The 27,482-nt window shown below is 41.5% G+C and overlaps 2 protein-coding genes across 2 annotated transcripts in view; both read right to left on the bottom strand.

Annotated features, from left to right (window-relative positions):
- The window catches only part of SLC1A1 (solute carrier family 1 member 1), an 82,210-nt gene extending 80,804 nt beyond the window's left edge, over positions 1–1,406 (bottom strand). The window contains exon 1 of the mRNA XM_019463707.2: positions 1,165–1,406. Within this exon, the coding sequence (XP_019319252.2) occupies positions 1,165–1,255 (91 nt within the window). The 5' untranslated portion in view covers positions 1,256–1,406. The remainder of the gene's footprint in view (positions 1–1,164) is intronic.
- A 24,223-nt stretch (positions 1,407–25,629) lies between these two features.
- On the bottom strand, positions 25,630–26,994 carry LOC109275481 (hypoxanthine-guanine phosphoribosyltransferase-like). The gene has a single exon (XM_053908625.1). The coding sequence runs from the start codon at positions 26,769–26,771 to the stop codon at positions 26,283–26,285; it is 489 nt and encodes a 162-aa protein (XP_053764600.1). The 5' UTR covers positions 26,772–26,994; the 3' UTR covers positions 25,630–26,282.
- Between the last annotated feature and the right edge of the window lie 488 nt (positions 26,995–27,482).

Below are 27,482 nucleotides of genomic sequence, written 5' to 3' on the forward strand. Positions count from 1 at the left end.
CTCCTTCTTTCCTCCCACAAATGGCCTCTGCTAAGGCAATTTCAGGATGTTACTTCTTTACTAGAAATCTGACTTGATTTTGCACAAGGCTCTGGAGGAGCAAATCTGACTCTGAGGTTTCTATAACTTCCACAGGTTTCTGGGGGAGGGGCATCAAGAGTGGGAGGACACAGTGCCAAATATTCTGATATCCAGAAGCATCCCTGGGGAAGAAGCCGCCGTTCCCCCCCCCCCCCCTTCAGCAAACCCAGCTGTTTCCAAACGGAAGATGGGGACTTCCAAGGAATCTCACCTGCTGGGTGTCTGCACCTGTGTGAGCTCAGAGAGGAAAGGAGACTCCATCCCCGATGGGGAGCAGCCCAGAGCCCAAGTTGTAAGACAAATGGGCAGAAATTCATCATCTAAATAGGAACAACTCATACCTCTGAGCAATGGCTCAGACATCAACTCAGTCCAGTTATCTGTCAGGAGTGAATCATTTTAATACTCCCTTGTTTAAAAACAAGCAAATAGGACTTGAAAATTCTTTTCAATAGAAAAGCAATGTGGAGAGCAAGGAGGCTCCGGGAGGCTATTCTGGCTATATCAGGGTGGGAAACGGAGGAATCTGGGCTCTCGGATCGTTCTTCCCCCAACGACCTCCTGGGGGCCATAACCGCACCCCCCTGAGTTCCCGCAAGAATGTGGCCCAGGGTGAGCGGCAACACCCTCTCCCTCCCTCCCCTCGGGGCCCTGGCCATCCCTGAGGTTAAGGTGCCTCCTCCAGTCCCACCGAGAACCGTAATCCACCCTCCAACCCCGTCCCGGCAGCATGGTTCAGGAAAAAATGGGGGGGGAGGCGGGGGGCGCGGAAAGCACAGAGGATTAAAACCATAATAAAGCACGTTTGCTTCCAAACGGGAAGAACCGAGAGCTACTTGCCCCCCTTCCCCATCCAAGCCCCTCGGACCGTTTTGGGTAAAGCGGGCACCCGCGGCTCGGGGAGCCCCCAAACGGGAGTCCCCGAGGAGCTCTGCGGCTCGCACGCGGGGGAGCCCCGGCGCGGCCCCGAGGCCCGGGGGGCGCCTCGCCCGCCACCCTCGCCCCCGTGGGGCCCCGCACGCGGCCCGGGCGCCGGGGGCGCGGGAGGGTGCGCGCGTGCCGCCCACCCGCCCCGCCGCTCACCTAGCACCACGGCGGCCACGGTGGACAGCAGCAGCCAGTTGTTCCTCAGGAAGCGCCTGCAGTCGCATCCCTTCCTCGCCGGCTTCCCCATGGCAGGCGCCCGGGCCGGGAGCCGCCGCCGCGGCGGCCGCTATTGTGCGCGGGGAACCGGCGGAGGCGCGGCGGGGGCGGGACGCGGGCGCGCCGGGGAGCGGGTGCGCGCCGGCTGCTGCGGCCGCCGCTGTCGCTGTCGCTGTCACCGTCGCCGCCACCTGAGCTCGCGCGACGCGCCCGCAGCCCCGGCCACCTCGCCGGCCGTGCGCGTCGGGCGCGCCCGGCTCCTCCTGCCGCCGCCGCGCTCTGCGGCGCGCGGGCCAACCAGCGACGGAGGAGGGAGGAGGGAGGGGCGGCGGGCCGGCGGCGCGTGGGGGCGAGCGCCGCGCGCCCGGGGTCCCGGGGAGCCCGCAGCGCCACGCCCGCCCAGGCTGCACCTGGACTCTCGCTGTCGCCCTCCCTCCCTCCCTCCCTCTCTTTTTCTGTCCTGCCAGACCAGCTTTTCGGATTCACGGTTTCCTCCCCTCCTGGCCCAGAGGGGCGGAGCCACTGTGGTTTGCGCCTCCGCCCGCCCAGCCCCGCCCCCCCAGGTCTCCACGCCGACCCCTGGGCGCCGCGACCCCCTTGACCGGTGGGGAGAGTTGAGGGAAACTGAGGCCCGCAGTGGGGCCCCTCTGCTCCCCGCCGGAGCCAAGGATCTGCCCCCAGCCTGGAGAGCTTGAAGCCCCTAGCGGGAGGGGCGGGGAGGGGTGGGTGCTGGGGGTGAAGTGGGGTGCAGAACAGGACGTGGGGAACCCTCACCTCTACCTGCCCGCGCCCCCCCCTCCAGCTCCCGCCCGTATCATGAACTCTCCTTTCTGAGTAGCCGGCGGTGAGGCACCCATTGGAGTGTCTGTGGACACAGGGCTTGGAGTGGGCCCTCTTACAACTTGACTGGCTCTGTGGCCGCAGAAGGCCCCCGAACTGTGAGCCTCGGCAGAGTGACTAGGTCTGAGCGCCCGGCCGTGCGGTGCTGGGAGACGGTGGGCGGGCCCGTCCCTAAGGCCAAATGCGCTGGAAAGGCCAACAGGGGAGATGGAGAAGCCAGGTAAGTGGTGCCAAATGTCTTCCGCGAGGCTAAGTGAATTTTCGAGTTCTCTTTCCTTCTTCTACCCCATTATTTCACCCTCACTCATACAAACTCTTTTCTCTCCTTTCCCACATCAGCACCTCCGCAGCTCCAGGCTGCCTTCTCGCCAGCTTTCCTAACATAAAGTAAGCCCTGCACATTTTTGTTATTCTGGAGTCTACTCGCTGAATGGGGGGGGGGGGAGCTCCTCGGCTAGGTGATCTGATGACTAAAATCCCACAATTAGAGCTTCATTCCTTTGGCTGAAATCGATGCAAGCATTCTTGAAGAGACACTAATTCAGCTTTATGAGCCACATACACTTTAGTATGAATGACTTTGTCAGCTCCTTTCCAGAAAGTACATTTTGAGAGAAGGAAGGATAGAGGGAGATCAAGGTCATTGTGAGCCTGAGGAGGATCTGAGGAAACGTCAGGAGGGAAACCATCAAGCAAGAGGGGACAGCGATATTCATCCCACAATAAAAAAGCTAGAAATACTCAGATGTCCAACATGAAAGGAACGGCAAATATATTACAGGACTGTCCTGCTGTCGTGCCTTATGCAGCCTCTAGAAAGGAAGTGTATGCAATATGTAATTGCACAAGGTAGCCCAGGTTACAATAATATGAGGGGGAGAAAAGGAAGATTAAATTGTGTATACAATTTGGTCAGAGCTACCTAAAACAAACCTATAAAATACAATCAAGTGCTTAGAAAAAAAGTCTAGGAGGAAATATGCCAAAGTTTTAACGCTGGTCATCGTCGGGTGGGAATAATACCTTGTTCGAATCTTTTTGCTTTCTTTCTGCATTTCCCAAAGCGTCTACCATGAGCACACTCTCGCCCGTTACAGTTGTGGGTAGGGCTGTATTTAAGAGATAAACAGAACCTCAAGAGAGAAAACAGTGGAAGAACCAAAGGTGTTCTTGGACATCACGACTTTTTGAGGTGTATTGAAGAACAACTAGGTTTGAATCCCAGCACTACCACTTACGAGCTGGGGAACTCTGGGCAAGTTGCTTAAGTTTTTTTAGTCTCAGTTTCTACATCTGCAAAATGGAAGCATTAATACTCTGTATCTCGTGGGGGTCTTGTAAGAGTTGAAGACAATGTGTGTGAAAGACTTTAGTGCCTGGTGCACAAGTACCTTCGCTAGTTTTGCTTGGAGCCCACCTGAGCAGGCATCTGTCACTCCCTCTCTTTTGTGGCCTGCCTGTCAGGACCACACCTGAACTGCTTCGGACCCACGAGAATCCTTGCATATTTATAACTAGTCGTTGCCCATTAAAGTGGCAAGGGACTCTCAATCTACATTTTCACACCTAACGCCTATACAGTGCATACTTGCTTTATGATTATTTTTAAATGTGTATTTATTTATTTTGAGAGAAAGAGAGAACATGAGCAGGGGAGGGGCAGAGAGAGAGAGAGAGAGAGAGGGAGAGAGAGAGAAGCCCAAGCAGGCTCCGTGCTCAGCGTGGAGCCCAGTGCACGCAGGGCTCGATCTCACAACCGTGAAATCATGCCCTGAGCTGAAGTCAAGACTCAGACGCTTAACCGACTGAGCCACCCAGGTGCCACATATGCTTATATACATTACGCAGTTTTAAAGTAGTGCAATATTGGGGCGCCTGGGTGGCTCAGTCGGTTAAGGATCCGACTTCGGCTCAGGTCATGATCTCGCGGTCCATGAGTTCGAGCCCCGCGTCGGGCTCTGTGCTGACAGCTCCGAGCCTGGAGCCTGTTTCAGATTCTGTGTCTCCCTTGCTCTCTGCCCCTCCCCTGCTCATGCTCTGTCTCTGCTCTGTCTCTCTCTCAAAAATGAATAAACATTAAAAAAATTTTTTTTTAAATAAGGTAGTTAAGTGTTGAAAGATGAATAAAACCAAAGTATATACACTCATTTTGAAATAATAAAAATCTCCTACATTAAGAATAAAAGTCAAGAATCTCAAAAGTTCAAAGCGGGTAAATTATAAACTGTGTTTATGCTATTGTTCCATGGAAATTCCACTTTAGCTGGCAATAAAAAATAATTAGTAAGCAGACACAATGCACTTAGCATGTACCAGGCACCTTTCCAACCACTTTGCACAGATTAACTCCTTTGATCCTCCCAACAACTGGATGTAGTAGGGACTACTGTTCCCTCATGGGACTGTAGGAAGAGTCACATGAGATACCGTGTGTCGTCATCGACTTTGTTTTACAGCTGAGGAATCCGGGGCAAAAAGAAGGTTAGGTGACTTCCTTCAGTTCTCTCTTTTAGTCAGAGGACAATCAAGGTGGACGAGGCGGTCTGGCGCAAGCTGAATACACCAACTCTGTGCATGACACCATCATCTCTTAGATGAGGAACAAATACAGAATTGTTACAGCGACATCGCTTGAGTTACTTTCTGCAAGATCTTCAGGAATCCATCCGTCCACGTCCAGGAGCCACCAGGCTGTCCTGACGTGTTGTGCTCACATGCAAGCTACCTACATTTTATGGGGCGGTGGTCAAGCTCTTCAGGTCACTCTCCGTTGCTGCTGGTGGCTCCTAATGTGATTTATTTGCCTTCTTTTAGGCAAAGATAAGATCATCACCTGTAGGTATAGGAAGCATCACTTTGGGGAGGGGGGAGATCGGAGACCCTTAAGGCGTAAGTTTTATTTCTTTATTTGCGTTGCCTGTGATAGTCATGGACACAAATAATCTCAAATTGGACAAGAGTTAGGAGGCATTTTTCTTGTAAGTCCTCCCCTCCAGGGGATCTTGACCCACTCAGGTCTTGGAACAAAATCTTCACTCTCCTGGGGTAAGACCTTAAAGCCGCGTAGAAAGAATTGTTCGGATTTTCCCCCTCCAATAGGTATTAACATCTCTCCCCTCCCCCCAGATCCCTTCACCCTGCTGATATAATCCTTTGGCCGTTTCTTAATACATGACATTTTGCCAGTGTGCTTTTTTTTTTTTTTTTAACATTTAAGTAACGCGGGCATTTCCTTTATTGTTATTGTTCCTTTCTTTATTTCTCCCCTTGTTGACTCGTGGACTCTCTTGTTAGTTATTACAGAAAAGAGACTTTGACTTTTCCATACAAGGTTACATCATCAGGTGACAGCACGGACTTATGTATTACTCAGGACGGGAATGAAAAGCATTCAGAGACAAAAAGTAAGGCACCAGCATCTGATCGACTCTAGAAATAGTATGCTGGTTGCATTCTACCATCATAAAACATATGCAGTCGGTTGGTTTGTCCTCATGCTGTGGTAATGGGGAGAAGGAGGTCATGGGGACCAGAGTCTCTTTCAGCATCTACGGCTGTGCGGCCATTCATGACTGATGGATAGTAAGAAGGATGCTGTCAGCATATTCAGATGCCCTTTTTAGCAATCTCTTCCTTATTGAATTCATCTCGCAATTATAAATTAAAAGATAAAAGAACTGTAATTCATTAAATGGTCGCAGTGATTCTCTAAGAAATATTTTATAAAGACGATCTGGCCTGAAGGGACTTATATATTATTTAGATGTCCTTGAGATCCGAATTCAACAGAACTTTTCCCATGGGCTTTATTGCCTACTCTGGCAAACGGAAGAACAATTCTATTTCACTTTAGAATCTATATTTATCTATATCTATATCTATCTCTGTGTCTCTATATCTACATATGAAAAATGTATCTGCTACATAGAAACTGTGTGTCCTTGAACAAGTCATTTAACCTCCCCGAACCTCGATTTCCTCATCTGAAGATAACATTTGAAGTAACAAATACAAATGGCCAATACGTATTTGAAACATGAACAAATTTTCAATCTCATTAGCACTCGAGGAAACGAAAATTTAAGTCAGTATTTGTTTGCCAGCTAAACAAGGGTGTTTTAACAGAAAATATCTTAAAATGTGTAATTTTAATATTATAAATTGGAAACTTAGGGAAAGTTCGCAGAAATGGACAGTGTCCCATGGTGCTGGTACACCTAAAAAATGCTATGACTTTTCTGAGGATAATTAGGCAGTTTGTAACATCTTCCATCAAGAGTGTTTAAATTCTTTAGCTTAATCATTCTACCTCTACAAATTCCCCCCACCCAAAAAAGGGCTGTTCATTCCTGCTCGGTGGGAAACAATCAAACTACGTGATAGTAAAGTGAATTGGCTAAAGATTGGTTAAGTAGGCACAGATACACTTAATATCAATTTGATACCTTAGCAATGGAACACCATTCAGGTATTGAAAAGCATATTTCAGGAAAACAGTGAGTTACGTGGGAAAATGGTAAATATGCAGGTGTTTTGAAATGGCAAAAGTAAGTTGTAAAACTGTGGGCGAGTTGTTTTTTTATAACAAGGCTATAGTCACTTATTATTTGTGTACCTAAAAATATGAAACTTAAAATATGCGTATTTTAATTCCACTTAAATCTGTGTGTGTGTGTGTGTGTGTGTAAGAGTAGTAATATCAATGTTATTAATGTGCGAGCACAGGTTCTTTGCCCTGCTAGGCCAAGGTGTTGCTATGCTTGGGAGATGAGGATTTGTTACAGTAGCAATTTAAAGAAAAAAGTGTGCTAACATTCCATTTCTGCCGGAAGTGTGGGATTACGTAGCTGGAAAGACTGTTATCATGGGAAAGAATGTTTCGTATTCTTTCATCTCCACGTTAAGAATACCAAAACCCCAGCATGGAAGATCCATCTCATAGAATTCTCCTATAGTGTAGGAAATAGAGACATCCTGTTCCCTACAGCAGCTGCCACTCTGTTGCAGCAGGATGAATACATAGGAGCATTAGAAGAAGCTCTCACCCCTTTTTGGTCAAGGATATGGGCGGGGGCAAAGGGAGAGTAAGAGAGGTGCTGGTGCTGTTTTCTCTCTCCAGGCTTTGTCCAAGAAGGGGGTATATGTTAGAGAATACAGGGTGGCAGTTCTGTCCCTAACTGCCCATTAGGGGGCTGCCTCCCAGGCTATCCCTTACCAGTCTGGGGTGCAGCCACATCAACACAAATGTGGGAGGAATGGTAGTCAGGCAGGGAGAGGATCTGAGGCTTCAGTTCCCAGCCACCCTGGGTTCCTGGTGGCTGGGCTGCTGAACTGAGAGCCATGACTGGTCATCACAGTGTAAGGTGACCCACAGAGTCTTGGGCGGGGAGGAGGGGAGGTCCCATGTGAACTGGCCCGATGCAGAGACTCGCTTACTTATTTCTAGCAGCAGCTGAGGAGAGACGGAGGCTGTGGTAAATGTCCCTCAGCTCTAATGATGCCAAGAGAAAGGGCAGAATACGTCTTCCCAACTGCAGATTTCAACCGTGAAGGCCCCCAGGGCAAATTGGAACCAGGGACAATACTCTGGACACCAGGATCCAAATGCATCCACACATTACATTGGGTTGTTAATGTTTTAAAGTCTCTTTTCTACAACAGATTCCCTCCTCCCATCTCATTTGTTTGTCGAAGGGACTAGGGCATTTGTCCTACAAAATTCCCCACATTCTGGATTTGGCTGTTTGCTTCTTCATGGTGGCAAATTCATGTTTCTCTGTGTCCACTGTTTTCCTCTAGGAGAGTGGTTAGATGTAGAGAGTTGATAGTTGGCAATGCTAAAATCGAACGAACAGTGGGTTCTGATGTCAGCCTGATTCATCTGAGATAAATTCACCATCAACCTTTTGAATATAGCTTTGGCATCTGTTAGTGATGGTTGCTTACCATTTTATTTAATTTGTTCTAATTCTATCATTCCTCTGAATACATTTGCTGGAATTCTTCTATAAAAAGAATTTTTACCTCATCGACTACTTGGTTACCCTGAAATAGAGTTTGCACAGAAAAAGCAGGATCTGTGGTTAATTTTTTCCCTTTATTGGTTTTTCTCGATCATGCATTGGTATGCTAGCAGCCTCCAAGGGCAACTGATGATGTTTTGTTTCCTTGTTTTTTTAATCAGTGATATTATGAACACATAGATAGATAGATAGATAGATAGATAGATAGATAGATTTATTTATTTATTTATTTGTAATGTTTGTTTATTTTTGAGAGAGAGAGTGCACGCATGTGCGAGCGGGGAAGAAGCAGAGAGAGGGAGAGAGAGAGAGAGAGAGAGAGAGAGAGAGAGAGAGAGAGAGAGAGAGAGAGAGGAGAGAGAGAATCCCAAGCAGACTCTGTGCTGTTAGGGCAGAGCCTGACACGGGGCTCAGTGTCATGAATTGTGAGATAATGACCTGAGCTGAGATCAAGAGTCAGACGCTTTAACCCCTTGAGCCGCCCAGGCATCCCCAAGAAAACATGGATTTGTGTTTTTGGGTGGATTTATAAGTTTCAGGCGGTTACAGTCATGATTCTTTTCCTTGCTGACACTGTCCCATCGTTGGCTAATGGGAGCCCTTCATTTTGGCTCCCGTGTCTTTAGCAAGAACCTGTGTTCTTATTTTCTGGATCAGCAAAATGTCCCAAGACCTTCTCATACATATCCTGCCCTGGAACTGGAATCAGCCATTTCTCCAAAGGTTCCGGGCTCCTTTTTGTGGAGAATAGAATTTAGAAATTACAGTCTTGGTGATGGGGGTCGCTCATTGCTAGCAGGTTCTCAGTGTTTCTGAGCCTTCTAGTGGACAGCACTCAGGAATACATAGTTCATAGAAAGAGACAAATCATGAGTTCATACTGATATTTCCTATCCAATTTTTTTATTATCATAAACTATTCATAATGAATTAAATGTATGTTCTTAAATTTGCAGTTTTGTGGCTTTAAATGCATTCACACTGTTCTGCAACCATTACCACTGTCCATCTTTCCTAAACTGAATCTCTACCCATTAAATACTAACTCCCCACTCCTTTTTCCTCCAGCTCCTGGCAACCCCCTTTCTACATTCTGTATCTATGGCTGTTTGTGCTCTTGTGACCGGTTTGTTTCACTTAGCGTAACATCCTCAAGGGTCATCTGTGTTGGCATGTGTCCGAATTCTTTCCTTTTTACAGCTGAATGATATTCTGTTGTATTTGTTTATCCATTCATCCACTGATAAACACTTGGGTTGTGAATAATGCTGGTGTGAACGTGGGTGTGTCAATATCTGTTCCAGTCCCCATTTTTTTTTTTAAATTTTTTTAAATGTTTTATTTATTTTTGAGACAGAGAGAGACAGAGCATGAACGGGGGAGGGGCAGAGAGAGAGAGACACACAGAATCGGAAGCAGGCTCCAGGCTCTGAGCCATCAGCCCAGAGCCCGACGCGGGGCTCGAACTCACGGACCGTGAGATCGTGACCTGAGCTGAAGTCGGACGCTTAACCGACTGAGCCACCCAGGCGCCCCTCCAGTCCCCATTTTTGATTCTTTTGTGTCCGTATCAGAAGTGTAATTCTATGTGGTAGTTCTATGTCTCATATTTCGAGGAACTGCCATAGTGTTTCCGATATTGACTGGATCATTTTACGTTCCTGCCAGCAATGTACAAGGGTTCCGGTTTCTCCACATCCTCACCAACACTTGTTAGTTTCTCTCTGTTTGTTTTCATAGTAGCCATCCTAATGTGTGTGAGCCAACTCAAAAGTAACACTACAGAGTTTGGATTAAACTTCTTCAATTTACTCATATCACTTTTTTCACTATTTTGAAAATCTTGGTTCTTAAAGACATTAATTCAAGTGTTGATTTCCTAATCCTATAATGTGCACGTAATAGTAAAATATATACATGTATAAACATTACTTCTAATAATAAGACCACTGAATGCAGCTTAAGATTTCTTCTGGTTCTTTTTGTCCCTAGAACATATCCCGTGAGATATATGCAGCCAAATTACTGTGTGTAATAGTCACTTGAAGAAATTATCTTCCCTGTGTGGTTATGACATCAATTCGATATGCAGTTAGGACCATGGGTTTCCATTTGTTCTGAAATTTTAGGAGTTGTTTTTTTAAAAATCTAATAAATTTTATTTTTTTAAAAAATTGTCTTAAAAATGTTTAACATTTTTATTTATTTTTGAGAGAGACAAAGAGACAGAGCATGAGCAGGGAAGGGGCAGAGAGAGGGAGACACAGAATCCGAAGCAGGCTCCAGACTCCGAGCTGTCAGCACAGAGCCCGACATGAGGCTTGAACCCATGAACCACGAGATCATGACCTGAGCTGAAGCTGGACACTTAACTGACTGAGCCACCCAGGTACCCTCAAAAATCGGATACATTGTAAAGTCTGTAAAACATTTACATAGTTCAGTCAAAACTATAAATCAGCATAATCAGAGAATTCTCATTTTACTGGCGGTCCCCTCTCCCTCTCAACCTATGGAACACTTTGTAGACATCTACTGATACTTGGTTTATCCTTCAGTTGCTTCTTTTTAGAAAACATACACAAATATATATATTTCTATTCTCCTGCCCTTTGTTACACAAAGGTAACATTTTCTAAGCCTCGCTTCCTCTCCATTTATTCTGTTGCCCACTCAATATTATGATACAGAGATCTTGCTCATTCCTTTTTCTGTTCAATAGTCCTTTGTGTAGTTGTTGGTATAAAGAAGTCTTCCTCATTCCTTTGAACTGCTACAGAATACCATACTGTGTGGATATACCCATAGATTTTTAACAGGCTTCCTACTGACAGACCTTTGGTTTGTTTCCAGGATTTTACTATTTTTTTTAACGTTTATTTTTGAGACAGAGAGAGATAGAGCATGAACGGGGGAGGGGCAGAGAGAGAGGGAGACACAGAATCGGAAGCAGGCTCCAGGCTCTGAGCCATCAGCCCAGAGCCCGACACGGGGCTCGAACTCACGGACCGCAAGATCGTGACCTGAGCTGAAGTCGGATGCTTAACTGACTGAGCCACCCAGGCGCCCCCAGGATTTTACTATTACGAACAATATCACAAGGGATAGCATTGACCTCACTCGTAGTATGCTGGCAAGTGTCTCCCAACAAGTTCTCCAGACAAAAAACAAAAGGGAGAGAAAAAGAAAAAAAGAAGCAGCCCTGATTTTTAACACTTGCTGGGTTCCATGGGCAAAGACTTCCATCATGCCAAGTTTTAAGCTACCAACATGAAATCGTGGAATTTGGAGTTAGGAAGAGATGTACAGTGACACCTTATGAAGTATTTCTACCATACACATAGACACATGTAAATAACGTCAAGGGCATGGAAAATGGTAAAAGGCCATAAAAATAATTAGGACATAGTGAGCTTTTGAGTATTTATTGCCTTTGAATAGGGTATTTATTTAGCTTTACATCTATATAGCTTTGTTTTTTAAAATGGAAGTGTTTAACAGCCGACTCACAGATGTTTCTGAAAATTAAACAATTGGCTCTTGGGAGCCAGTACGACCCATCATACCATTAAGTCCACACCTTATTTTAATACCTGAATAGAAAGTTCTATACACCTGAGGTAGAGATCATCTGTTTTACTCTCAGGAGGAGTTCAAAGCCTGGTGCTTGTGTTGGAGCTCCATGGTCATTGGGATCCCATGCTCCTTCTTCCTCTCTGTTCTGCTATCTTAGCCTCATGGTCCAAAGTGACTGCTGGAGTGCCAGCTATCATATGCCAGACAGCAGGAGGAAGGAAGTGAGGAAAAGCAGAGTAGTTACACTGCTCTATTGAGTCCTTTAACTTAAAAAAATTTTTTAAATGTTTATTTTTAAGAGAAAGAGAGAGACAGCAGGTGAGTGGGGGAAGGGCAGAAAGAGAGGCAGACACAGAATCCAAAGCAGACTCCAGGCTCTGAGCTGGCAGCACAGAGCCCGACATGGGGCTTGAACCCGCAAACCATGAGATCACGATCAGAGCCGAAGCCGGACGCTTAACCGATGGAGCCCCGCCAGGCGCCCTGAGTCAGTTACCTTTTAGGATATTCCCAGACGCTCCATCCCGTGCTCTGCTTAGATGTGCCATACGGCGCTTGGCTACCTGGTCATATCTAGCTGTAAGAAAAGCTGGAAAATGGGGACGATTGTGCAGATTGTGGCCTCAAATAAAATCAGGTTTTTCTCTTTTACTAAATTAGAAATAAAAAATGACTATTGGGCAAGCAACTAGCAGTCTGCACCCCTTCCAACTAAATCTCTTAAGCTCAGCCCCTTCAAAAAACTGCATCTTACTATGTTCTGTCTCCATCTCTGCCTATGGATCATTTTGAGTGCAATATCACATGCTTTCTGATATTATCGTTTTGGTGTTTTACGTGTATGTCAGCCTCCCACTTCCTAATCCACTAATGCTTATATACAATTATAAATTCATATAGGGAATGTCTATATTTACATTTCTTTTTTATTTCTCTTACAGCTTAAAAATAATTTTTAAGGTGTAAAATGACGTCAGTGATATTTACAGTTTTATTGGACGAAGTAAAGAAACACTACATATGACCAACTAAAAACTCTAGTGTCTTGCTCTTTTCTATTATTTCTTCCTTCCTCTGGTTAAATATAAAGGGAAGCCAGGGCACCTGGGTGGCTCAGTCGGTTGAGCGTCCAACTTCGGCTCAGATCATGATATCGTGGTTTGTGGGTTCAAGCCCTGCGTCGGGCTCTGTGCTGACAGCTCAGAGCCTGGAGCCTGCTTCGGATTCTGTGTCTCCCTCTCTCTCTGCCCCTCCCCTGCTCATGCTCTGTCTCTCTCTGTCTCAAAAATAAATAAAACATTAAAAAATTTTTTTTTAAATATAAAGGGAAGCCTAGGGAAGATGGAATGTAAAAATTTTATCCTGGCTGGGGGAAATGCCACATACACATTACTGGTATCTTTCAGGACCTGGAGTTGGAGACATCGACTTGTATTGGGTCCGACTTCCTCTGTGCTGGGCATATCACGAGAATGACTCTTTACATACCTATTATCCTACCTACTATTAACATATATTTTCTGTCTTTGAACTTTGCAATTATAAAATCACACCTCACACTTTACTGGGTCTGGCTTCTTTCAATCCACATTACATTTGTGAAATTCATCCGTGCTGTTTTGGACAGCAATAGTGTTCTTTGTATGATTGTGCCACAATTATTTACCCATTATATTGTGGACAGGCATTTGGGTTGTTTCCAGCTTTTGACCATTATAAATAATGCTGCTTGGCACATTGTGGTACCTGTGTTTGGTACAATATGTATGTGTTTGGTCATAGAGTATGCATGTTCAGCTTTCTTAGATATTTCCAGGTGGTTTCCAATGTGTCTGTACCAAACTATACTCTCATCCGCACTGTGTGAGAGATGAGTTGTTCTCTATCTTTACCAATACTTGATGTTCATAGGGAATTCTGTGGTATTCCACCTAGACCTTTCTTTGGGACCAAAGTGCTCATTCGCTTAACTGTTGGTGATGGTGGTGGTGCATCTGTGAATTTCCCTTAGGCAAAGAGTGTTTCCACATCCAAGGTCACGCACCTTCCTCCGGGAGTAGCACGTACAATTATCTGTGGTGTTTGTGATGGTGCTGTGGTGATGGTGATGGGGTAGAGGCAATTTCCAAGGGCCATCCCAACTTGAAAGTTTCTTGCAAGATTAACTAAGGGCTGTACTGCAGGATTCTCCCCTCTGTCCAATCCTACTTCCCTCACAATTTATAGATATTTTCAAGAGCAGTCCCTAGTAAACCTCCTTGCATACAAATTTGAAAGGGCCAGAATATGTTTCCCTGGGAAACTGATCTATGACAGTATTGTCAGATTTTTAAAAATGTTAATCTTGGCCACTCTGGTGAGCATGTAATTGTGGCTTTGCTGTCCATTTCTCCAGTGGCTAATGAGAATCATCACCTTTTCATATCATTAGTGGGCATTTGGATATCTCCTCTTTCTTGAAGTGTCTGTTCAAGTCTTCACTCACTCTTCCTCCAGGTGGTCCATTGTATTCTTTTGTTGATATGAGCCGTTTGCTGGATAGATGTGTATCAAGCCTCTTTTCTGACCATGGCTTGCCTTTTTACTCTCTTAATGATTTCGTCTGCTTTCCTGAATTTTAAAATGTTAACATAATCCAGTTGAACAAAATTGTGAAATTTGGTGAATATGCATTTTGTTTAAGAAATCCTTGTGCACCCCAATAGCATGAAGATATTACATGTTCTGTTTTTAAAGCTTTATTGTCTTCTCTCGTTTGATCTAAAATCTTCCTGGAATTCATTACTTTGAATGGTGTGGGGCAGAGGTCAAGATCCATTTTTCTGTATATGGATATCCAGTTAATCCAGCAGCATTTATTGAAAACATCATCCTTTGTCCATGGCATGTCAGTGTCACTTTTGTATCTGTGTATGTGAGGATCTGTTTCTGGACTCTCTCTTTTTTATTTTTTTATTTTTTTTAATGTTTATTTTTGGGAGAGAGCGAGAGCAACAGAGGGTGAGCCAGGGAGGGGCAGAGAGAAAGGGAGACACAGAATCTGAACCAGGCTCCAGGCTCTGAGCTGTCAGCACAGAGCCCGATGTGGGGCTTGAATTCATGAACCGTGAGATCATGACCTGACCCAAAGTCGGACGCTTAACTGACTGAGCCACCCAGGCACCCCTGGACTCTCTATTTTGTTCCATGTATCTATTTGTCTATCTTTCCACCAATCCCCACTCTGTCCAAATTATTGTAGCTTTATCATCAGCTTGGATATTTGATATACTCTACTTCTCTTTCTTACTATTTCTCTTTAAGAAATGAAAGAGAATGATCCTACCTATTAATGATCCTTTGGATTTTCATATAAAGTTTAGATAGCTTGTGAATATGCACAGAAAAACTTTCCGGGATTTTTTTTGTAGATCAATTTTAGGGAGATTTGGCATCATTAAAATATACCAAGTTTATGGATTTTCAGTCTTTAATTACATGACCTTGGTATGTTCCTTAATTTGTTTGGGTCTTCCTTAGTTTTTAAAAGTTAGTGGAGTTTTTTGTGTAGAAGTCTTGTACATCTTTTACTAGGTTTTTCATATTGTAAATGATGTCTTTAATTTTTTTAAATTTTCTAATTGGTTGTTAATGATATCTAGAAAACACAATTGATTTTTGCTGTACTAATCTTCTTTCCAGCAGTCTTGCTAAATTCATTTATTCATTCTACTAAGTGTGTATTATTTTTTATTTTCTAGATACACAAATATGTTATTTGTAAATAATGACAATTTTGGGCCTTTTTAAAATCCCTTCTGTTCCATTTCTTTTCTTGTCTGGTTAAAACATTGAGTAGATGTGGTGACCATAGACATTCATGTCTTCTTCCCAGTCTTAGGAGGAAAGCTTTAAATATTTTACCTTAAATAAGATGTGAACTCCTCCTTATCAGATTATGAGAGCTCCTTCTAGTTAGCTAAGAGTTTTCTTAATAAATGGGTGCTGAGGGGCGCCTGGGTGCCTCAGTCGGTTGGGCGTCCGACTTCGGCTCAGGTCATGATCTTGCTGTCCGTGAGTTTGAGCCCCGCATCGGGCTCTGTGCTGACAGCTCAGAGCCTGGAGTCTGTTTCAGATTCTGTGTCTCCCTCTCTCTTGGACCCTCCTCCATTCATACTCTGTCTCTCTCTGTCTCAAAAATAAATAAATGTTAAAAAAATAAAAATAAGAAATAAATGGGTGCTGAATTATATCAACTGTGCTTTTTTTGCATCTATAGTGATAATTATATGATTTTCCCTCTTTTTCTGTCAATGTGGTGAAGTATGGTAATTATAATTGAATGTTAAACACTTGTAATCCTGGAATAAGCCCAACTTGGTCATGATGTATTATACTTCTTATGTTTTTTTTTCTGGATTAAATTTGTTAACTTTAAAAATGAATTTTGCTTCTAGGTTCATGAGCCATATACTAGCATATTACTTTATTGTCCTACAATGCCCTTGTCAGATTAGGCTATAAAGATTTTGCAGGCTTTAGGACTTAGTTAAAAATTTGCATTGGTTTTCTTTCTCTGGAAGAATTTGTATGATATTTGTTCTTTTTTCTTTTTAAATGTTTGGAAGAATTCACTAGATAACCTTTTGTTTATTTTCTAGCTGAATTCCACTGAATTCATAAAACGTTCTGAATTATTTTGATATTTGAAAATTTTTAATGCATATTTTATGGCTTACCATATAGGCAATTTTGATAAGTGTTCCCTATGCCTTGAAAATAATAAGTATTCTGCCATTGTTTGGTTCTGTGTTTTGTATATGTTAACTATAGGAAGTTTCTTAATCAGGTTATCTAGATCTTCTATATATTTACAGATTTTTTTCTTGTTTATTCTTTTTTTAATTTTTTTATTTTTCATTTTTTTTCAATATATGAAGTTTATTGTCAAATTGGTTTCCATACAACACCCAGTGCTCATCCCAAAAGGTCTTGTTTATTCTTTAAGTTACTAAGAGATGAAGTTAAAATCTATTGTAACTGTGGATTTGTCTATTTCTTCTTTTAGTGCTGTCAGGTTTTCCTCTATGTATTTCTGAACTGTGTTATTAGATGCATACAATTTTAGAATAGATAATTTTGTGTTGTATTGACACTTTTATTTTTATGAAAAACCATTCTTAATCCATAGTAATGCTTATTATCTAAAAGTCTTCTTTTTTTTCTAATACTAGTATAGTCATGCCACCTTTATTTTAATTCATGTTTTCATGATATATACTTTACTGTAATACTTTTTTTTTTGAGAGAAGCACATCTCATTTACAAATCATCCCCTGCCATAACTGCTATAAGTGACCAATCCAGACTGCCCACTGCTAGTTGAGCTCCACGTGGAATATTGAGGTATTTCCTGGGTTTTGTGGTATCTGGTAGATCCACGGTCACTGAGCAGATAAGCACTGTGGAGGGACTACTATGAGCCTGTGTACAGTTTGGCTTTAGGCTGATTCCTGGGAAGCTGGGTGAGGTGCTGGTGGAACTTCTTCTCAGTGACATGAGTCTACAACTTACTTTCCACAGCTTCCAGTGAGAGACAGTGGTGTGTCCATCTGTCATCTGATATTGGTGAGTTTCTTATTTGTATTCAGATTTGTTCAATCTGTTAGAAGTCAACTTTATGTAAGACATGATTTTAGAGCAGCTCACAGAAAAACTGGCTGCACAGATTTAGGAATCATTCTGGAGAGTTGACAAGTTTAGCATTGTTAAAAGGAGTTTACAGAGATTGAGAAATTATTAGAGGATGCAGGTTATAAAATCATTATATATACTCAGCCTTACAGACTTACAGAAAGGTGAAGGGGACACTTTTATTTTATGAAATATCACTCTTTATCTTTAGTAATGCTTTCTGTATAAAAGTCTTCTTTTCTAATATATGGGTAGTTATACTACCTTTGTTTTAATTAGTGTCTTCATGATATATAATTTTCCATATGTTTAAAACTTCTGTGTCCTTATTGTTTAAAGTGTCTTTTTGAAAGTAGGAAACAGTTGGCTTTGATTTCATTTTCACTTTGAAAATCTTGGTTCTTACATTGAGTAATTTATTTCTGCTTAATTCAGTTGCTGATATATTTTGAATTCTATCAACTTAATATTTGTCTTACCTGTTTTATGCTCCTTTTTCTTCTTTTATTACTTGCTTTTATTTTACTACTTACTTTGTTACTTTTTGGCTTAAATTTTTTTTTTTATCATTCCAGTCAACTTGTTCTTTATACTTTCTTTATTTCTGGAAATTATTGCTACACTTATTTTTTAATTGCTAGTACCTAATATAAATTGACGCTTCCACATAACGGCAGGAACTTGGAACATATAACCTCTACCTTTGATGTTTATGTTGTTACGCATTTTAACTTGATACAAATACAAGACAGAATTAGTAGTAATAACATTGGTGTTTTATTCATACAGTCAACATTCATTTAGGTTTACTTACATGTTTCCCTTTTCTGGTGCTCTTAATCCCTTCCTAAATTCTGTATGTCTGTTTGGGATCATTTTTCTTTTTCCTGAAGAATTCCCTTTAATAGTTCTTATAAGGTTGGTCTATGGCAATGAATTACCTTTTTTTTTTTTTTTTTTTTTTTTTTTTGGTCTGGAAATGTCTTTGTTTCACTTAGACTTTCAAAGAATTAATTTGTTCTCGTCTCAGCCCCTACCATGGCCCAGTGCAAACACTTCATGCCCACACACCAGCTCTGGCCCACCCGGACCTTGGAAGTGTGTTCCTTGCTTGTCTGATGCCTGTGGACCAGTTACTACTTGGGCCACCCAGAGAACCTTTTCATCATCCCATAGTCTGTAACCATATCTTTTCCAGTTAGGTCTGCATCCCAGCCTTGGGATGAAGGCTCTCTTCTAAGCTTGTTTTTCCTTGGGTACTTTTCCTCAGGGTTAGTGCGTTCTGTAGCATTGTCTTTATGTCTCTGTAGTTACTCCTTTGTTGAAATCAGTAGCTCTTTCTATCAAACTTTCTCCCTTTTAGTTACTATGTGATTTCTCTCTACTGATTGGGTCTTGAGCACTCTGGACTCTGAATGGGACTTAAATGATACACCAACCTGCATCCCCAAGATCATTGATCATGATCCATTGTCAATATAGGGTATATATTATCCAATATATTAGATATAAATTATTGGATTAAATTTGCTAATGTTTTGTTAAACTTTACAGAATTCTATAGAATTAGAATTCTATAGAATTCTATAATTCTGTAGAATTCTAATTCTATAGAATTATAGAATTCTATAATTCTATTTGGTTTTAATGTATTTGTCAGGTTTTGGAATCAGAAAACTGGCCTTCTAAAATGATTTGGTGTTTCTTCTTTGTCTATTTTCTGAAAAAGTATGTGTAGGTTTGGTGTTATTTCTTCCTTAGATGTTGGATGGAATTCACCAGTGAAGTGCTCTGGGCCTGGAGTTTCTTTTGGAAGTTGTTAACAGTGAGTTAAGTTTCTTTAGTTGATACTAGGCTGTTCAAGTTTTCTATTTTTTGTTGTGTCAGTTTTTGATAATCTGTATCTTTCTATGAATGTTTCCATCTCATCTAAGTAGTCAAAATTTATTGGCATAAAGTTGTTAGCAATATACCCTTCTATCCTTAGTGTATTTCAGGTCTAAAATGATGTCTTCTCTTTCAGTCCTGATATTGGTGACCTGTATCTTCTCTTCATATTTTTCTTCATCACTTTGGGTAGGAACTTGTGAATTTTAGCATCATATCCCCCCCCTCCTGCCCCGCCATAGAACAAGCTTTTGGGTTCATTGATTTTCTGCATTGTTTTTCTGTTGGGTAGGCCTCATTTTTCAGATTCCCTCACCTCTGTCATCTTGAACTCAAATCCTAGCTGTTAAGGCAATTTTCTAATGATGTCAAATAGATTTAATGCCTTCAAATAGATTTCGTCTTTGTATTTTTTCCGGCTTTTCAAGTTGTTCTCAGCAGGAGCACATGTTACTTCATTACAGCCAGAAGCAGAAATCTGAGAAGAATAATTTTGGGTGGCTGATATTGCCAGAAGAGTACTGATATGCAGATAGGATTCCTGCATTGAAAGCTTTTCTCTGTTGCTTACTAATACTGCAAATAATGATCTTGGGCAATTCAACTTGATTAAGCATAAGTTTCCTTGTCTATAAAATGGAGATGACAATAAAATCTTTCATCAAAATGTTTCTATAAGTATTAAATAAAGTAATTCAAAGTAAAACTGTTTGTATAAATTATGACAAAATTCATAAATATACTGTGGCTCATTCTTAATTTATACAACTGTGGATGCCTTGAAGGCAGGGCCTGAATCTTTTTGATCATGATTCCTTAACACGTAGCATAATTCCTGGTGTTTATTAAACATTATTGGCGTTTAATAAACATTTGTTGAGCTCAACCAAAGCTATTTTACGTTAATGGTTACAGTTCTCACATGCTGACTCAGAGTAAATGCATACTGTATGTCCATAGTTCCTGGCAACATCTGAATTAATCCAGATCATGCTGAATTGCCATTTATTACCATTATTTATTCTATAAATGTATACAATGCTATATGTAAATTTTCTGTATTCATCTTATAGGATTATCCTCTTTCTGGTCACAAACCAAAAAATGCACGAAAGATCTGTAAATGGTGGGAAATCCCCAAGGATTGTCTTATAGGAGGAAGTGGTGGAAAAATGCCCTGATTCTGGTAACGCTGTGGGTTGAATATGCAGGTAGAAACAGAGGTTCCTAAGAGATGTGTCACTGAAGCTTGTGAGCTCTAACCTGATGGCCACATCCTTTTACAGTTTCTGCAAATGCGTCTGTCTGTTCAGAGGAGTTAACTACCTATACTACCTACAAGTGACAGGTTTATGTTTTATCTTAACACCGTGTATGTTAACCCCACATGCATGCGTATCTCTCTCATCAGTTTTGTTTCATTTTTAAAATTGTTATTTGTTTATTTTTTAAGGTTTATTTATTTTGAGAGAGAGAGAGCGCCAAGTGGGAGAAGGGCAGAGAGAGGGAGAGAGAGAATCCCAGGAAGGCTCACAGAGCTTGATGTGGGGCTTGAACTCACAAACCATGAGATCATGACTTGAGCTGAAGTTGGACGCTTAACTGCTGAGCCTCCGAGGCATTCCTTTCTCATTGGTTTTAAATTCAAGTGTGAAGTTCATCAAATTAGATTAGTGTTCTCCCAGCTTCAGGATTATGCATACCACTTTCATAATTCTTTTCCACATCGAAGTACCACTTACACTATTTACCTAAGGTGTTCTTTGAACTCATTTTCTTTTTTCTAAATGAATATATTTTAAAAGAAACTTAATATTACGATTACAAATTGAAAATCAATACTGCTTTCCAAGATCTTGGTAAAAAACGAAAAAATAGTGACAACAAAACAATTTTATTAAATGCTACAAGGAGACCATTGCCTATTGGAGACTCTGAGCCCTAGGCCTCCTCTCTTGATTAAAATAACCAATAGTTAGAGGGCTGTTAAGGGCTACCTCAGCTGAGTTGTTATCTTTGATAAAATAAAAACCTGAAAAGTAATTGAAAAATGACTGATTTCTTCACTATGTGATTCCATTTCATTTAATGATTTGCAAGCCAGTAGGCAGCACCTGAAGGCATTTTGTGTCCCACACTTGGAGATACACTGAGTTAGATCATCTGCAAGGTGTCCTTCAGCTTTCAATATCTATGGTGTTTCAAATGTTTTCTCTTCTAAGCATTGGTGTATTATCTCCCTCAGTTCTCATTCATGCAGACTCTCCCTGACTTACACCTCATGTACAAAGGATTCCTTTCTACCAACGACTACCCCTATTCTTCTTACTGTTGAGAGTCACTGTGAAAAAAACTTGAAAATTTTATGTAAGAAATAGCAAAAGGGGTGAGAATCAGGAAGTGATTGGAAGAAGGTGACTCAGAAGTCATCTTGCCTCCTTGACCTAGTATAATTTCATCTATTTTTCCAAACATTTTCTTTTCGTTTTCTTGTGCTTCCCCCTCTGAAGTTGATGAGTTCAAATATGTATATTCTCTAAAAACAACAGATGTCTCCAGGAGGATTAAGAGGCCATTAGTCGTCCACACTTGAGTATAAAGTAATCCGATCAGTTTATTTCCTTCATACCTGAGATTACCTATAATGAAAAGGGAGGGAATGAAGTAATTTTGATGACTAGTTTATTTTGGGAGTCGAGGGGAGCATAGAAGGAAAGAAGGTTGGCTAAGAAGGCATGTAGAGGTAGAAGGGAAGTAAAGAAAGATCAGAGCATCTCAAAGGAAAGTTGAGCATAGTTAACATTTTTCTCTCCTTCTCCTCCTTACTCTGTCACCTTAATTTCTGTTTTAGAGACCCATAGGTCAGATTTGTATAGAATATTATACAGTTGAGCTACTTCTTAGATCAAGTCAACCTCTAAAGGCCGAGAAAGATTTCCCTTCCTTCACCCCGACCCCTGGGCCGCCCATGAGTAAAATTGCCCGTAAGGGAAGATTTCTCTTCTCTTGTGTTTTTGATGACACACATTTGGTAACCTGAGAACTGTATACACAGTGCTGCACAGACAGTGGGTAATTAAGAAATGTCATTACTTCCGTCTACCTTTGTAAATCTGCAGTGGTACTGAAAATGTCACGAAGACTATTAGTGTGAAGGTGCATTTTCCCAAGAAAACCGTTCAATTTTACGTATTATGTTCCTGTGCTTCTCAGGTCCTGTGTTAGGTGTCCCATCACTTTAAATGCTTATTTATTTAGTTTTGAGAGAGAGAGAGAGAGAGGGAGGAGAGAGAGCACACATGTGTGCACACATGAACGGGGGAGGGGCAGAGAGAGAGGAGAGGGGCTCCATGCTGTCTGCCCAGAGCCCAACATGGGGCTTGATCCCACGAATCATGAGATCATGACCTGAGCCGAAATCAAGAGTCGGATGCTTAACCAACTGAGCCACCCAGGTATCCCCAGGGGGTCCCATTGCTTTAAGTGATGATTTCCAAGCAGGTTCTAGGGCTGTGCTTTTCAAACTATCTGTGGTGAAGGACCAGGATTATATGTATGTATGTGTCTATGTATGTGTGTGTGTGTGTGTGTGTGTGTATGTATGTATTACTCATCTCTGACACGTGGCGGACCAATCCTAGTATGCCACATGTGACTCACCACACTAGTCTGGCAGCACGCACACACACTCTTCTGTTACCTTGTTTAACAAGACAATTCGACCAGTCCTGAGCTTGGATGTCCTGGCAATGTCAAATTTCTGTAAGAGCTTCTAAGCACTTACTCCAAATTTCTGGGCTTGTCTCACTAAAGACCGATGAAAAAAAGTTTACAGCCCACACTTTGAGTAGACAAGTCTAATAATAAGTATTCTCTGAGTGTTCCTTTTATAAAATAACAGAGCCCCTCTAGCTCTGCGGAGTCCTTTGACTAATCTGCAATAAATGCAGTCTGATGGTGTGGTTCATAGACAAAAGTAACCTGGGAATTATTGGTTTGTGACACGAATTTTCCGACTCACTTGGAATACTCTGTTGTCATTTCCATTCTTTTGAACTCTACCAGAAAATTAAGAGCCCAGAAAATTTAGAGATCTTATTATGCAATTCAAAAATAATTATTATAATGTTTTAATATTTAAAATTTATTTTAATTAATTTATTTATGTGAGAGAGAGAGAGCGCGCGCACACGTAGGCAGAAGAGAGGGAGAGAGAGAAGTGTAAGCAGGCTCCATGCCCATCTCGGGAGTCTATCTCACAACCTGAGCTGAAAGCAAGAGTTGGACGCTTAACCAACTGAGCCACCCAGACACCTCATAATATTTATAGTATATAAACATAATATATCAAATAATTTAGCACTTTCTGTCAGTTTGAGTTATGCTGCAATAACAAATGATCTCCGGAAACTCAGAGCTTTATACCAATGAACATTGATTTCTTGCTCACGCTATGTGTCCATCATGGGCAGGTTCAGCTTGGCTCCGATTTATTAACTTTAGGACCCACGCTGACAAAGTAGTTCAGATTGTGTCATATCTGATCTTGTCAGGAGAAGAGAAGGTGGAGGCTGCGTGATGGTTCTTAGAGCCCTACCCAAAGGTGGACGCATTACTTTCTTTGATATTTCAATGGCCAAGTTAAGTCATACAACCAAACCTGAATCAGTGAGTCAGGAATGGATAACCTCCCAGAGGGAGGGGTCTGGAAGGAGGAGCGACAAAGAATTCAAACACTAATAACTCCTATGACCGACACTCTCTGTTAAGATTTGAGTAAGGGGTGGGGGAAGAGGAGAGAGGCATTTCAAAGTGTAAGGAATCTATTCCATAAATGAAAAGATAAAATTACTTGTACTAATTTCGATGCCAATTTGCAAACATTTTACTGTCTTTTTCCCTCTGGCTTTACTGAGATGTAGTTAACATATCACACTGTGTAACTTTAAGGTGTATAACGTGATGATTTCACATATGTATGTAATGCAAAATGATTACCACAATAAGATTAGTTAACACAGCCATTACCTTACATAGTTCTGATTTGTTTGTGTCTGGTGAGAGCTTTTAAGATCTACTCTCCGAGCAACTTTCAAATACATGATATCATATCGTTAACTGTAGTCCCCATGGTGTACATTACATCCCCAGAACATGTTTATCTTAAAACTGGAAGTCTGTACCCTTTGACCACCTTCACCCACTTCCCCCATCCTCCCAGCAACCACCTATATGCATCTGCTGTTTCTAGGAGTTCAGTTTTGTTTTCTTTTAGATTCCACATATAAATGAGGTCATATAGTATTTGCTTTTCTCTGTCTGACTTATTTTACTTAGCATAATGCCCTCAAGGTTCATCCATGTTGTTACAAATGGCAGGATTTCCTTCACTTTTTCTTTATTTGTTCATTTGTCAGTAGAAACTTAGATTTTTTCCATGTCTGGGCTATTGTGAACAATGCTGCAAGGAACATGGGGGTACCATTATCTCGTTCAGATAGTGATTTCTTCTTCAGGTATTACCCAGAAGAGGAATTGCTGGGTTATAGGGTAGTTCTAGTTTTAATTTTTTGAAGAACCTCTCTACTGTTGTCCAGAGTAGGGCTGTGCCAAATTACATTTTCTTTCTTTCTCTTTAAGTTTATCCATTTATTTTGAGAGAGAGAGAGAGAGAGAGAGAGAGAGAGCGTGCGCACATGCACACACAAGCTGGGGAGGGGCAGAGAGAGAGAGAGAGGGAGAGAGAGAATCCCAAGCAGGCTCCTTGCTGTCAGCACAGAGCCCAACGTGGAGGCTCAATCTCACAAACTGAGATTATGACCTGAGCTGAAATCAAGAGTTGGACATTCAACCGACTGAGCCACCCCAGTGCCCCACAAATTACATTTTCACTAACAGTGCACAGGGTTCTCTTTTCTCCACATCCTCACCAACATTTGTCAACTCTTGTCTTTTAGATAATAATCATTCAAACAGGTGTGAGGTTATATATCATTGTGGTTTTTATTTCCCTGATGATTCATGATATTGAGTTTTTCATGCACCTGTTGGCCATTTGAGTATCTTCTTTGGAAAAATGTCTATTCAGGGTCTTTGCCCATTGTAAATGGATCATTTGGATTCTTTGTGTGTGTGTTTTTTTGTTTTATTTTGTTTTGTTTTTTTGCTGTTGAGTTGTATGAGTTTTTTTTTTTTTTTCATTTATTTTTCTCTAGTCTTTATTATTTCCTTCTACGGTTTTAGGTTTTGTTTGTTCTTCTTTTTCTAGCTCCTTTAGATGTAAAGTCAGGTTGTTTATTTGAGATTTTTCTTTCTTCTTGAGGTAGGCCTGTATTGCTATACAGCTTTTGCTGCATCCCAAAGATTTTTGGACTGTTGTGTTTTCACTTTCATTTGTCTCCATGTATTTTTTTTTTAAAGAGACAGCCTTTATTGTAAGCATTTTTATACTGAAGAATTCAAAATGTGGTAAAGTTTTCTGGAATTTGCTGATTTGTATTTAAAAGGAACTGTTGACAAAAATTCACTGGAAATCATCTGAACAAGTGAGAAAATACAGTTGATACTACTGGAACAGAAAAATAATTCCAGGACATATGGCTTATCCAACACAATACCTTAGATGCTGTCACTGATATGAAAACTGTTTCTTCCTCTTCTAAATACACAGTAGTATAATTGTCAATATTCAATCACTTCTGTTCTTTCCTGAATATATAAAAATTAAAATACCAATTAAAAACTAATATATCTTCTTTTCAAATGTTTCTTACAGATACAATTTCATTATTTTCATTCAATAGTGGTGTGGTGTAAGAGATTTTTCATTCACAAGTCAAACAACAATCCACCCAAAGGGAACTGTTAGTCTGTATGCTCATAGTGCAAATAAAGACTTCAGGAATTCAACAACTGACATTTCTAAAATACAAAACATATAAAATTCTTAGGAGATACAGGCACTAAGCTCTACTAGGCAGCTGGCCACAGAACTAGAACATGGGACTGGTGATTCCAAGGGGACTCCAGGCGCTTCCAAACTCAACTTGAAATCTCATCTTAGGCTTTGTATTTTACTTTTCCGGTTTCACTAATGGCGCAAACATGATTCAAGTGGCTGAAGTATTCATTGTAGTCAAGGGCATATCCTACGACAAACTTGTCTGGGATTTCAAATCCGACGAAGTCTGGTTTATAGCTAACACTTCGAGGGGTCCTCTTCACCAGCAGCCTTGCAACCTTGACCATCTTTGGATTATGCTGCTTGACCATGGAGAGCAAGGTTTGCATTGTTTTGCCAGTGTCAATTATATCCTCAACAATCAAGACATTCTTTCCAGTTAAAGTTGAGAGATCATCTCCACCAATTTCTTTTATGTCCCCTGTTGACTGGTCATTACAGTAGCTCTTCAGTCTGATGAAATCTACAGTCATAGGAATGGATCCATCACTATTTCTGTTCAGTGCTTTGATGTAATCCAGGAGGTCCGTGAAGAATTTATAGCCCCCCTTGAGCACACAGAGGGCTACCATGTGATGGCCACCCATCTTCAACACGTCTCGGGCAAGACGCTAGGTCCTGTCCATAATTAGTCCACGAGGAATAAACGCCTTTTCCAAATCCTCAGCGTAATGATGAGGTATACAAAATAAATCTAGGTCATAACCTGGTTCGTCATCACTAACCACGACGATGGGGCTGCGGGTCGCCATAACTGAGCCGATGGGCGCATGCGCTGAGAGTAGCCTAGGGAGAAGGAAGCCGGAAGCGCAACAGAGGAGGAGGCGGAGGCTCCGCAGAAGGCGGAGACCCGTGGGAGAGCGGAAAGAGCCACTGGCTCATGCGCTCTAGGTGGCCTCCACCGCCGCCCTGCCTCCATGTATTTTTTGAGTTGATCCCATTCATTGCTTAATGGCATGTTATTTAATTTCTATGTATTTGTGCTCTTTCCACACTTTTTCTTGTGGTTGATTTCTAGTTTCATAACATTGTGGCTGGAAAAGATGCATGATATAATTTCAATTTTTTTTAATTTGTTGAGATGTTTCTGTAGTTCTCTGTTCCTCCTCCTCTTCTCTTAAGGTTTGCTGGCATTCTTTGGTGATATATTTGGATTCCTTTCTCTATTTTTTGCGTATCTATTCCCAGTTTTTGATTTGTGGGTGCCATTAGATTTATGCATATGGCAGTCTTTATTAAGTTGATGGTCACTTAAGTTTAAGCCCATTCTAAAAGCACTAAATTTTTACTCCCCCCAC

The sequence above is a fragment of the Panthera pardus genome, unplaced genomic scaffold (genome assembly GCF_024362965.1).
Source record: "Panthera pardus isolate Hobbes unplaced genomic scaffold, ASM2436296v1 HiC_scaffold_20, whole genome shotgun sequence".
Lineage (NCBI taxonomy): Eukaryota > Metazoa > Chordata > Mammalia > Carnivora > Felidae > Panthera > Panthera pardus.

Coding starts and splice junctions, on each gene's coding strand:
- LOC109275481 (XM_053908625.1), bottom strand. CDS start 26,771: ATGGGTGGCCATCACATGGTAGCCCTCTGTGTGCTCAAGGGGGGCTAT.